This window comes from Zootoca vivipara, chromosome 1 (genome assembly GCF_963506605.1).
Source record: "Zootoca vivipara chromosome 1, rZooViv1.1, whole genome shotgun sequence".
NCBI classification, from domain to species: domain Eukaryota; kingdom Metazoa; phylum Chordata; class Lepidosauria; order Squamata; family Lacertidae; genus Zootoca; species Zootoca vivipara.
Genome location: NC_083276.1, coordinates 120,131,659 through 120,145,580, shown reverse-complemented (window position 1 = coordinate 120,145,580; position 13,922 = coordinate 120,131,659). Strand labels below are relative to the sequence as shown.

At 44.8% G+C, this 13,922-nt stretch overlaps 1 protein-coding gene across 3 annotated transcripts in view; it reads right to left on the bottom strand.

The window, feature by feature from the left end:
• The window catches only part of GLS (glutaminase), a 67,822-nt gene that overhangs the window by 8,357 nt on the left and 45,543 nt on the right, over positions 1-13,922 (bottom strand). For all 3 annotated transcript variants that reach the window (XM_035136204.2, XM_060281426.1, XM_035136223.2), the window contains one exon: positions 1,270-1,331. In XM_035136204.2, the coding sequence (XP_034992095.1) occupies positions 1,270-1,331 (62 nt within the window). The remainder of the gene's footprint in view (positions 1-1,269; positions 1,332-13,922) is intronic.

The window sequence follows — 13,922 nt, the reverse complement described above, 5'->3', positions numbered from 1 at the left end:
CGGACTCTCAGACTATTATGACCGTTCATATGGATCTTCCATCGCTCACAGTGTCTCTGAACATGGCCAGCCAAGTTTAATATACAGTGGTACCTCTACTTACGAATTTAATGTGTTCCGAACACACATTTGTAAGTCGAATCCCATAGGAATGCATTGGGAGGAAAAATTCATAAGTAGAAGCAACCCTATCTAAAAATTTGTAGGTAGAAAAAATCCTATATAAACCGCATCCAAGATGGCGGACGGAGCTCCGTTCGTAAGTAGAAACATTCGTAAGTAGAATTATTCGTAAGTAGAGGTACCACTGTATACATTATATTGTTGTTGTTTAGTCGTTTAGTCGTGTCCGACTCTTCGTGACCCCATGGACCATAGCACGCCAGGCACTCCTGTCTTGCACTGCCTCCCGCAGTTTGGTCAAACTCATGTTCGTAGCTTCGAGAACACTGTCCAACCATCTTGTCCTCTGACGTCCCTTTCTCCTAGTGCCCTCAATCTTTCCCAACATCAGGGTCTTTTCCAAGGATTCTTCTCTTCTCATGAGGTGGCCAAAGTATTGGAGCCTCAGCTTCACGATCTGTCCTTCCAGTGAGCACTCAGGGCTGATTTCCTTAAGAATGGATAGGTTTGATCTTCTTGCAGTCCATGGGTATACATTATATAGGATTGCTGTATGTCCTGGATTCCAATGGCGGAATTAGCGTCCGGGGGGGAATTTTGGGGAAAATTTGCAAAATGTCCGGGTTTTTGAAACTTAAAAAAAAGGGGCTCGGATTTTTACTTCTTGAAATATGGCATACACATTTCACTTAATGCAACACACAGCAAAACTACTTAGACGTCAAAGGCTTACTTGATGTGACGTGCAAGACAGTTGCAAATATGATTAAGGGAAAAACAGAAGAAGAAATCCGCAAGACCTTCAATATCAAGAATGACTTCACTGAAGAAGAAGCAGCCCAGGTACGCAAAGAAAAGCCAGCGGTGTGAAGAAAAGTGAAGTCTTGTGCCTGACAACTGACACTGTGAGGATCGTTCCAAATACCTGTTGCACTGCTCTGTTTATAACTGTTAATATTAGACAACTGCAGCAGCAAATGAAGTTGTTCTTGTAGGGTGGTGGTCTCTTTGCATGTGTAATATTTGAATGTAGATTTAAATCCTTTTGGCTGAGTTTCTACCAGTGTAATCCAATGTCCCCTTACTTTTCCTCTGATAACAATAAAACTAAACTAAGTTTTTTGGGGTGTGTGATGTGGATTTTACCTTCGTAGCGCAGATACATCGCCCGTGTAGGCAGCAAACAGGAGATTTATGACCGATTTCACCTGTAATGGGGGAGGGGAAAATGGGGGAGAGATTTAGAAGGGTTTTTCCCCCTCCTGTTTTCCTGGGAGGTGCAGAAGGGAGTGTAAAAACATGCTAACACCTGCAAAGTTCCATGTCAGCCTTATCAACAGCAACTTTGCCTCTGCATAAGTTTCTAGTTCTCCGGTTAGGTCAAGACCACTTCAAATCAATCAGACCAGTGGAACTCGGCCAAAGTTGCCACTTGGAAAGGTTTAAGGTTAGTAGCTGATATCTGAGAAAGACTGTATTTAATAGTGGGGTAGGGGAGCTGAAACAAAACAAAAAAAGTCACATCTGGCAAACAATCTACCCCTTTGGTTTCAGATAGTGCATGGGTAGAGGAGTCTAAAAAGTCCAGGACACTAATTTTCACGGCCCTCTAGCAGTTCATTTACCAGACGTAATGTATTTAGCATTAACTCTGGAAGTGTAAACTCAATTCTGACCAAGCTCCTGATGTATATTGTGCTCTAGGAGGCTTAAAGATAAAGGTAAAGGAGCCCCTGACCATCGGGTCCAGTTGTGTCCGACTCTGGGGTTGCGGCGCTCATCTCGCTCTATAAGCCGAGGGAGCCGGTGTTTGTCCGCAGACACCTTCCGGGTCATGTGGCCAGCATGACAAAGCTGCTTCTGGCGAACCAGAGCAGCGCACGGAAACACCGTTTACCTTCCCGCCAGAGCGGTCCCTATTTATCTACTTGCACTTTGATGTGCTTTCGAACTGCTAGGTTGGCAGGAGCTGGGACCGAGCAACGGGAGCTTACCCCGTTGCAGGGATTCGAACCGCCGACCTTCTGATCAGCAAGCCCTAGACTCTGTGGTTTAACCCACAGCGCCACCTGGAGGCTTAGTTTGGTCTAAATTTGTGTCCCGGGCTTTTTTTTGACTCGTCTACCCATATACTATCTGAAACCAAAGGGGTACATTGGTTGCCAAATATATTGCCAGAAATATATTGGCATTACTTTCAGCTCTCCTACCCCACTATAATGTCAGGGAACCAAAATACTATTTAAAAAGAAAATATATATATATTCACGTCGGTAGCAAAGTTATATTTTATTTACGTTTTATTATTTAAATAGACCCAGGAGAGTGGGTGAAAGAAGATAATTAAACATAGGACAGGCAGAAATTATTGGGAGAGAACTTTAAACAATAGGTGCTGGGCACACTTTTCAAGCTCTTGCTATTTCACATGTTGGACTTAGGCACAGGTTATGCATCCAATTAATTCAATTTATACCCCCACCCTTCCTCCCTAAGGGCATCAAACATGGCAGCAACCATATTGTTTCCAATAAGGTGTGACCAATGCAAAGGCTTCTGGGAAACTGCAGCACAGCGCAGGGTCCATTCCAAAGAGGCATCTTGTGAGTTTTTGACAAGCTCTTTCTCCCCCCCCATCATTCATTCATATAGATATATATATCTAAATAAAATATGGTAAGAGTCATCCCACAGAGACCCCAAAACACATAGCCAGCTCCAGCGCTATTTGTAGAAGGAATTACAGCGCGTTCCACTTAAACAGGGATCTCCCAGAACAAATAGTATCCACGCGATCCCTACTTGGGTGCTCTACTAGAGACATGCTAGTGGGAAGTGGGCCAATCCCAGTGACATCACATATACAGGAAAGGGAGTCCACACACACACACACACACACGCCTTTCAGGCAGTTTGGAACCCTGATCCCTCATGCTTTCCAGAACCCTGATCTCTCAGGGTTCCAGAACCCTGGTCCCTCAAGCATTCCAGAACCCTGATCCCTCAAGCATTCCAGAACCCTGATCTCTCAAGCATTCCAGAACCCTGGTCCCTCAAGCATTCCAGAACCCTGATCCCTCAAGCATTCCAGAACCCTGATCTCTCAGGGTTCCAGAACCCTGGTCCCTCAAGCATTCCAGAACCCTGATCCCTCATGCTTTCCAGAACCCTGGTCCCTCAAGCATTCCAGAACCCTGATCCCTCAAGCATTCCAGAACCCTGGTCCCTCAAGCATTCCAGAACCCTGATCGCTCAGGGTTCCAGAACCCTGATCCCTCAAGCATTCCAGAACCCTGATCCCTCATGCTTTCCAGAACCCTGGTCCCTCAAGCATTCCAGAACCCTGATCCCTCAAGCATTCCAGAACCCTGATCGCTCAGGGTTCCAGAACCCTGATCCCTCAAGCATTCCAGAACCCTGATCCCTCAGCGTTCCAGAACACATGGAAACCTGTATGCAAGGTGGCTCCCTCCCATTTGACATTTGTACATGAAGATGGCAGGGAAAGGAGCTATTCCCACCCTCCCGTTTTCTGCTCCTGCTTTCTCCTTAACCGTGAGCAGAATGCCCAAACGGTGCCTGGTAAACGCTTCCCAAGTGGAAGCAAGCAGGATTGGGCAGGAGCTTGTCCCAGACTTGACTTTGCCACCTCGTGCAACCTCTGCCCAGGCCTGCCTGCTCACCTTTCAGCCTGCCTGCTTGTTGAATTGCCAGTGCGTTATCTTGGCAAAAAGAGATTATCGCCAGCAACTATCCCTGATAAGCAGAACTCAAAGCCATGAATGTGAGCCAAGGATACGGCGGCAACCCTGGCCTATTTGCAAGACTGACTCAAAATGTGGCTGCTTCCGTCCTTGCGTGGGTAAGGAATAGAGTCCTTGACAGTGTTATGCTTAGATACAGAAAAGGAGGAATTGGCAGAGTAACATGAGAACTATGAGAACGATGATTTCACAAAAGGTCAAATGTCCCCATCCACCTAATCAATCATCAAATTTGCTCAAATAACTCTTGGCCAAAGAATCCATTCCCCCTCCCCCCAAGCTTTGGTGGTAGCAAAGCAGCAGCTTGGTGGGAGAGCACGTGCTCTGCTTGCAGAAGGGCTCGTGTTAAATCACCAGCATCCCTAGGCAGGGCTGGGGCAGTCCCATCTGAAAACCTGCATGCCCATCAGTCTAGAAAATATTGAACTTGGTGGACTGGTGATCAGTGTCTGCATTAAGGCAGCTTCCAATATTTAAGAGTGAGTTTATACTAAGCCAGGATGATTTCCTGAATCCATTCAACAGTTCACTGGCCCATGAGGCATTTTTCTTGCTGCCATCTAAAATAGTCAGCGCTCATGTTGAAGAATTTTTTTTTAAGAGCTGAAACCAGGAAAGCCAAATGGAAGGATGTGAAATACAAGAAGCAGAAACCAATAATGTCACATAAATCAGCTTTGCAACTACCTGTAGTTACCATCTTCTTGGTTTGAACATGTTAAGTTCTTCAGATTTTTCAGCCTGCATACCCTTATGTGTAACTCCTGGCTTCAGGCTCATAGTTTGCAAAAAGACAACACGGGCGCAAGTGTGATTTCCCCTCAAACATTTCCCACTCGAAGGGGACCTTCATAGCAGCTTACGATTTTGTTGATACGGTGCTGGTTTTGACACCAGCGCAAAAGAAAAACGTTAAGTTTGTTTTCATTCTATTTAACCAAGAAGCACATCCATTGTATTAGTAAGGCAAGACTACATCTATGTGCTTCGAGATATATATACACACAAACACAAACACACACAATATAAACACATAAGCAATATTCCACCAACAATATTCTATTAGTCATGAAGGTAAAGGTTTAAGAACTACTGTCCTAGAATGGGCAGAGAATTTGTGATTGAGGACTGATTCGTCCTTAATCCCCAAATGAACCGCTCCTAACGTGGCAGTCTAGTTTTCGCCTAAAATGCACATTTTCCTTCTCAGTTCAGGAGAGGGGCAATTCCCTCCTCGCCTAGCCTCTGGATTGCTATGCATGCAAAAAACAAATTCCTGACCAAATCGGTTGGGCCTGTTTCCAACAGGGCTTCAGGATCCGCAGAGCACTGTAACGGAATTTAATTCTGCGTGTTGCTGTTCAAAGAAAAGGTATTTGCAGCAGCCAAGTGGCAATGTCTTTCGTGTTTACCCTTGGGCCCTTCTCCAAAGACGTTCAAGATGGTAATCTTTGATTTCAGCTGTGTCAGAATCAAACCACCATTCTGACCAGTTCACAGGTGGCCTCAGGGTCTTACACTGCCCCCAAGTGAGTTGTATTAAGGGGTCAAGCATCCAAGAGCAAAATGCGGCAACAGCTGTTGTCCTTGCAAAGCCTCGGCACCTATTGTTAACAGGATGTGCCCCTGTTAATCCGGCTCAAAGTGGGATTAGCGCCGATGTACAAAAATAGATTCTGTACTGTCTGAGGTGAGTGTGTTTCTGGTGAACCAGAATCGGTAGTAGCTTACTGTGCGAGCTCCGCATTTGCGCTCACAGGTTTTCTCTCTCCTCCTATCGAATGAAAAGGGAAAAGGCAACGCCGAAACAACTGTGAGATATCTACGTGTACGAAAGAATCTGAAAAAACAGCCTCATTTGACATCATGCTAGGTACAGGTTACAAATGGTATCTGGAAGCTCAAAGGGCAACATTTATTTCGCTGAACCATATTAATCGGTGCCACCCTACAACCCTATTCAAAAGCAAACCAAGTGTGAGGAAAGTGAAAGCTGATCAAATCCCATCCCCAGACTTCAAAGCTAAAGCGAAACTGCATTGCTGAACACGGCAGCGAAAACCTCAACGCTACATTATGAGATGCCCTCCGGCAGCATCAAGTCTTGCAGTATACCTGAAGGAGAGTCTCCACCCCCATCGTTCAGCCCGGACACTGAGGTCCAGCTCCGAGGGCTTTCTGGCCGTTCCCTCACTGAGAGAAGTGAGGTTGCAGGGAACCAGGCAGAGGGCCTTATCAGTAGTGGCACCCACCCTGTGGAACATCAAGTGTCAAGGAAATAAACAACTATCTGACTTTTAGAGGACAGCTGAAGGCAGCCCTGTATCAGGAAGTTTTTAACACTTGACGTTTTATGATGTTTCTATATTCTTCTGGAAACAGCCCAGAGTGCCTGGGGAAAACTAGCCAAACAGGCGGGGTATAAATAATAAAAATAATTATTACAGGGAACCAGGCAGAGGGCCTTCTCAGGAGTGGCACCCGCCCTGTGGAACACCCTCCCATCAGATGTCAAGGAAATAAACAACTATCTGGCTTTTAGAAGACATCTGAAGGCAGCCCTGTACTGGGAAAATTTTAATGTCTAATGCTTTATCATGTTTTTAATATTCTGTAGGGAGCCGCCCAGACTGGCTGGAGAAACCCAGCCAGATAGGCAGGGTAAGGTAAAGGTGAAAGGACCCCTGACCATTAGGTCTAGTCGTGACCGACTCTGGGGTTGCGGCAGTCATCTCACTTTATTGGCCAGTGTACAGCTTCTGGGTCATGTGGCCAGCATGACAAAGCCGCTTCTGGCGAACCAGAGCAGCACACGGAAACGGCGTTTACCTTCCCGCTGTAGTATTTATCTACTTGCACTTTGACGTGCTTTCGAACTGCTAGGTTGGCAGGAGCTGGGACCCAGCAACGGGAGCTCACCCCGTCGCAGGGATTCAAACCGCCGACCTTCTGATCGGCAAGCCCTAGGCTCACAGTGGTTTAACCCACAGCACCATAATATAATTATATAATATAATAACTTAATAATAATAATAAATGTTGTTGTGTGTGCAGCTATGAAAAACTTCCACAAAAAACCCTAGAATCATAGAATCATAGAGTTGGAAGAGACCACAAGGGCCATCCAGTCCAACCCCCTGCCAAGCAGGAAACACCATCAAAGCATTCTTGACATATGGTTGTCAAGCCTCTGCTTAAAGACCTCCCTGCATGAAGAAATCTAGTATACCCAAGAAGCCATGGGGACAAAGCAAAGAGGACGCCTTCACCCTGGTATGGCTCCCCTTTATTACATATGCAGCCCAACTAGACAACAAGAAAAAAATACAGCAACTCCGATATGGCTAATTTGACCCAACCGCACCCCCCTCCCTCACATACAGCTAAAACTCACTGCAATCAACTTTAGACAACCAGTCATGCCTTGGGCCCCCAACCTCTCTCACGGTCAACAAAAACAAGAATGGAAAGAGAACCAACGGAAGGAGAGTCACTATCCCTGTGACACTGACAAACTGCACACATAACAACACTATGTAAAAGTGTATCCCCACCCCACTCCTCTTCTCCCCCAAACTCATACTGCCTATAACAGGGGTCAGCAAACCTTTTCAGCAGGGGCCTGTCCTTTGTCCTTCAGACCTTGTGGGGGGCCGGACTATATTTTGAAAGAAAATATGAATTCCTATGCCCCACAAATGCAGAGATGCATTTTAAATAAAATAACACATTCTACTCATGTAAAAACATGCTGCTTCCCGGACCATCTGCGGGCCGGATTTAGAAGGTGATTGGGCCGCATCCAGACCCCTGGCGTATAACACTAGGGTCTCACGTCAAATGTAACTGACTTGTAGGAAGGACTCAGTGAATTGAAAGCAGAGATGCCGTACGCACTTTTGTTGCCCAAGGAAACCTTAATAAAAACATTGTTATATATATATATATATATATATATATATATATATATATATATATATATATATATAGCGGAAGATAATGCAATGGCACAGAGTGAACGAAGAAGGACTACAATATATTCTGCTTTTGACTCTGCCGGCAACAGCATTGACTTTCGTACTGTACGATTTTACCAAAAATAATTGCCCGTGCTCTCTCTCTGTCTCTGTCTCTCTCTCTCTCTCTGTCTCTCTCTGCAAAGCACTCAGTCTGGCTATTCTGGTACAGCACCCAGAAAGATGGTCTAAAATTCACTACCCTACCAAAACCACAAAACTGCCCAGTTTTGGGATACCACATTATTTTTAATCATGTCACTGCAAGCAAGCAAAGAGGGATACCATCAATATACCTTAGGAATTGGACAACTTGGGATTCTCAGGAGAGAGATAGCTCCTGGTTTGCCCCCTAGGTGGTGCACAATCACAATATTGTAGTGTCCGTAGGCTGTTCAATATTTCCCCCTCAACCCTCTGCCTCCCTACAAACGCACTGGCATTAACTTCACAATGCTGTCAGGGTAGCTTTTATTTTTGGAGGCCGGCGGCGGCATTAACTTGCAAAGCTGCTTCCAGGGATTTCATTTTGGAACCACAGATGCAGAATTAACTTGAAATGATGCCTACCTAAGCATTTATATTTGCGCAAATATACCTCCCCCCGCACCCCCACAAAGTCCCAACTTGCTCTCGGCCGTTTAGAAAGTTGAGCTGAAAATACAAGTGTAAGGAACCCAGAAAAGAATAACAGCAGCAGACAATGGATCGCGCGGGAAGCTCTCTCAAGCCTTCACTCAAATCGTTCTAACACAGGATAGAAATTCGTCACCTATAGAAGTATGCAATTTCCGAAGATTGATAATCATTAGACCGGACGCAACAATAATTTGGATTTCCAAGATCTTCGAAAACCGCACCAGGTGTTAAGTTCAGTAAAGTAAGAACGCAAGAGGAGCCAATGGCCCACCTAGGGCAGGATCCTGCTCTCAGTGGCGAACCGCTGTGACACCCACAAACCAGACCTGGGCGCAAACACAACTCCCCATTTGTGTTTCCCAGGAACCTGCATTCAAAGGCAAACCGTGGAGATAAAAGCAGCCATTCAAACGTGCCACTGGAATCGTGGCAATTGTTTTCTGGGTGTCTTCATGGAGACGTGCAAAACGTTCTCTTTAAGAATGTGTCCCCCAACAGACTGACAGGGAACACACAGAGAAAGCCCAGACGATGACCAGAGCGAACAGCTCCTCTGCTCACATACGCATTAGAGCACAGGTTTCCCAAACTTGGGTTTGCTGCTGCTGTTTTTGGACTACAGTTCCCATCATCCCTGACCCCTGGGTCCTGCTAGCTAGGGATGATGGGAGTTATAGTCCAAAAACAGCTGGAGTCCCATGTTTGGGAAACCCTGTAAGCTACCCTTCCAAGGACCCCCCTGAACGGTCTCCTCCCAGGGCAACATCCCATAAGGCCACCATTACAAGTTAGTTTCACCTTTCCCCATGCTCAAGCCAAAGCATTCCGAATTTATGGGATGCGCGCATGGATTTCACCCACTGTCACAGCATGTAAATTTGGATATGCACTGGTTTTCGCTTCTGGGCTTCTCATTGATTTCTGATCCTGTGGGCAATAGCGTTTTATTATATCAACTGACCCAGCAAGTAGGCTGGTGGAGAAACCCTAAAATGGTTTGGCTTCTTTTTCTCCCTTAAGCCATCCCTCAGAGCAGTGTTTCTCAACCAGTGTGCCTCCAGATGTTTTGGGACTACAACTCCCATCATTCCTGACCACTGGTCTTGCTAGCTAGGGATGATAGGAGTTGTAGTCCCAAAACATCTGGAGGCACACTGGTTGAGAAACACTGCCTCAGAGGACAGCTATGAGGTCAAAGCAAACTTCTGTAGTTCCATTGGGACTGGCATCAACTTTGTTGGACTGGTCATGTTGTTCGGATGCCTGATGATCGCCTTCCAAAGCAACTACTCTATTCCAAACTTTAAAATGAAAAGCGTAATGCTGGTGGTCAACAAAAGAGGTTTAAAGACTCTCAAGGCAAATCTAAAAGAAAAAGTAGTATAAACATTGACAGCTGGGAAACACTGGCCTGTGGGTGCTCCAATTGGAGAACAGCCTTTATCAAAACTGTCATGGGTGTTGAAGACACTCGAACTCAGGACAAAAAGGCAGAAACGCACTAAGAGGAAGGCATGCTTGGCAAACCCTCACCATGATCAACTGCCACCCAGAAACCTATGTCTCCACTGTGGAAGGATGTGTGGGCGGGCGCCATTGCCATCATATGGGAACAAGGGAAGTTCCGGAAACTCTTTTTTCTAGAAAAACAGCCCTCTGCCTCGGTAATTAAGCTATAAGAAATGACTGCAACTGTCCTGGACAAGCTGTAATTCAAGGTGATGAGGGTCAATGGGGGTTGACAGCCTGAATTCTGAAAAGATGGGGATAAGGGAAGAGTGGGAGCAAAAAAGTTTGCCTGAAAATAATGAACTGGCAATGAATGGGCTGGACCAGATCTCACACAGCCAGGGGAGCTTCTTGAGCTCAGCTTTGATAGCTGAAGCAGATGCCACTACTGAACACACACTTTTGGATATCAGATGTATACAAAATACTGGTGGCGTTCCCTCCTGACACGCAAAGATCTTGTGAAAGATCATCCGTGCCCTTGGAAGCCGCAGATCGACTTGTGGCAATGCACTCTGGCTGCCCTTTCAGATTACCACAGTCTCCACCTACTCAGGGGAATAGCTTTGCAGTTGGCTTCAGGAGCCAATTCAAAGCACTCAGATTCTGACATTTAAAACCACACAAAGACTAATACCTCAGAGTGCAACTCCCTTTAAAGAACACTCCCGCAAACAGGGAGATGTTTGAACAGTTTTGGGATGGAGGAGGGAATCAAAATATTTAAGGGGTTGGAAGTCTCAAGTATTTTAGGCTTTCTCGTCCAGGGGGGAAAAAGGACAACTCATTCGGGATATTAGAGTGGTTTGAAAAATGTGTTTGCCGAGGTTTGTGAAACCCTGCGGAAAACGCCAGAGAAGCATATGATGAGCAGGATGGATGATAAGGAGAGGTTCGAATTTGGGGTTTCCCAAACTTGGGTTTGCTGCTGTTTTGGACTACAGTTCCCATCATCCCTGACCACTGGTCCTGCTAGCTAGGGATGATGGGAGTTGTAGTCCAAAAAAGGGAAAAGAAAAGCTGGTGAGCCGAGTTTGGGAAACCCTGGATTAGATAAAGAGGTGATTGATATATATATATCCTACAAACTAAGAATGTCTCCTACTACGCCTACTGAAAATGCAGACTTAAACATTAATCTCCATTAAAATGTTTGTCATGTATATTTTAATCACAAAATATGTATTTAAATGCTATGGGTCGCAGTCTACGTAGTGCTAAAGGTCACAAGTGTACAGAACTACTTCTGCTTGGTTGGTGGGATGTCCTCTCCTCTCCTCCCCCTGCTCCCCCAAACCTGTTCTGGGTTTTCCCCCAACCCCCCTGAGCAGATTTAGGGGCCCCCCTGCAGGGCACATCTGAGCGGAGGGGCGCAAGTCTTGTTGCGCTTAGCAGACCCCGCTTTTGAGTGTGCCAAATGGTAGTTGACTACCACTCATATTATCTCAGAGTAGGCATTTCTAGACATAAATGATAAGGAGTGGCATTTTTTTAAAAACACCCATTTTGGAACATGTTTTGAGTTGAAAACTGTAGTGTAAAATTCAGAGAAGGGCAGAATCTGAAGGATAACTACATACCAATTTTTACATCAAGATGTGGACTTCCTTAAAAATATGGAAATAGCAACATTTTCTGTTATGCCCAGAATTAAGTGCACCACAGCAAATTGAAGGAATTAAGTTTGACGGTGTTCGGTTGTTCTTTTAAGATCAGAAGACCCCTGTTAGATTACATCAAATGCCCTTTTTAAAATGTGCTAGGAAAGGGGGGGGGGTTATTGGCTTGTCCTTGTTTTTGTTTTTAATATGTGCCATGTAGAATTGTGATTTTATGTTGCAGACTGCCCTGAGACCTGCATATGTAGGGCAGTGTACAAATTTAAATAATCATCATCATCATCATCATCATCTGGGTTTCCCCTCCCCACAAAAGAGGTTCCAAAACTCACTGTGAGGTTGTTACAGTAAGTATCACACTTTTAAACCCCACCCCCCCAAAATAGGTGCCAATACTCTCCACGAAGCTGCTCCAGTAAGTGCCACACTTTTTAACAACAACAAAAGAGGTGTTGGTACCTTTGAGTACCCCCTGAAAAAAAGCACTGAGATGGGCAAAAGGCCCATCTAAGTCCAGTATTTAGTTCACACAGTGGCCAAGCCTAAAACAGAAAATGGGCAAACAACGCTCTTCCTCGTTATTTCAAGTGATTCCCAATTCTGCCATCAAGTGAAAAGAAGTCTCAACATGCCTCAGTCCAATGAAAGTACTCACATGTGAAGCATCATAGTTCCCACTTGCATTTGCTAATTATTTTAATAATTGGTGGCAAGAAGCTGCAATGCAAACTCAGCGATTTGCCTCCCGTTAACACAGTGGGGACAAGCATATTTTGAATTACTGTACAGAATGAAATAGCTGTCTCCATGGGAAGGCAGTTGCAATGTGGAAGAGCTTCAGCCGGAATAATCCCTTTGTTTTTAACCAATAGGTTTGCCATTGGAGTAACTGCTGCGCTGATGTGGCAGATGCTACGAAAGGAATGAGCATGCCCGTTTGTATTTCAAAATTTATTGGTAATGCTAATAATGATGATCTGCGCTTTCTAAGTCGCAATTCAAAAGGATCTCACATGTCCACACTTGTCCTGCGTTGTTGTTATATATAGTAATATATTTAACTACCGGCAGTTTTAAGATACGCTCCTGCCACTAAAAGATGAAGAGCAGAGCATCTCAATCAAAGCACCTCATTTGGAGACTTTGAAAATAGGACTTTTCAAATCAACCATTCAAGCCAGGGTTTTTAAAACTGACCTCCAGTGCCTTAACTAGATTGAGCATCCCCTCCCCTCCAGACACAAGAGCAGGTATGTTGGCTATACAGTGATACCTTGGTTCTCAAACGCCTTGGTTCCCAAACACCGAAAACCCGGAAGTAAGTGTACTGGTTTTCGAACTCTTTTTGGAAGCCGAACGTTGATGCGGCTGTCGGCTATTGTTTCCTGGGTGCCTGCACCAATCAGAAGTCACGCCTTGGTTTTTGAACATTTCAGAAGTCAAACGGACTTCCAGAACGGATTAAGTTTGGCGCCTTTGTTTTTGCTGTTTATTTTGTGTTTTTCTTTTTGAGGCTTTTTCAGTTAATTTGTTTTTGTGACTGCATGGAACCCAGTTCAGCTACTGATTGATTGATTATTGATTGACTGCAGAAATGGATAAAAGCCCCCCCCCATTCAAACAATGACTATCATCAGTGCAGGTAAGAATTATTTTGTTAAAAAATTTTTTATCATCTACAATACTATCATATTTATTTTATAGTACAGTACATTGATTATTGCTTTCATTTTTTGGATCAATGGTCTCGTGAGGTAGTAAAATTCATGTTAAATTGCTGTTTTAGGGGTTGTTTTTCAAAGTCTGGAATGGATTACAGTGGAACCTCGGTTTATGAACAGCTCGGTTTACGAATTTTCGGTTTACGGACGCCACGGACCCATCTGGAACGAATTAATTCACTTTCCATTACTTTCAATGGGAAAGTTCGCTTCAGTTTATGAACGCTTCAGTTTATGAACAGACTTCTGGAACCAATTGTGTTCATAAACTGAGGTACCACTGTAATCCCTTTTGCATTACTTTCTATGGGAAAGCGCGCCTTGGTTTGGAACGCTTTGGTTTTGGAATGGACTTCCGGAACGGAATAAGTTTGAGAACCAAGGTACCCCTGTAAGATTTCTATGATCTGAAATGTATGAAAAATTAATATGGGAAACAGTGGGAACACATGGGGAAAGCCACAGGATCCAACGAGCCTTTAAAAAGGAGACCACAAAATCTACAAGTGTCCTACCAGCCCTTAATAAATT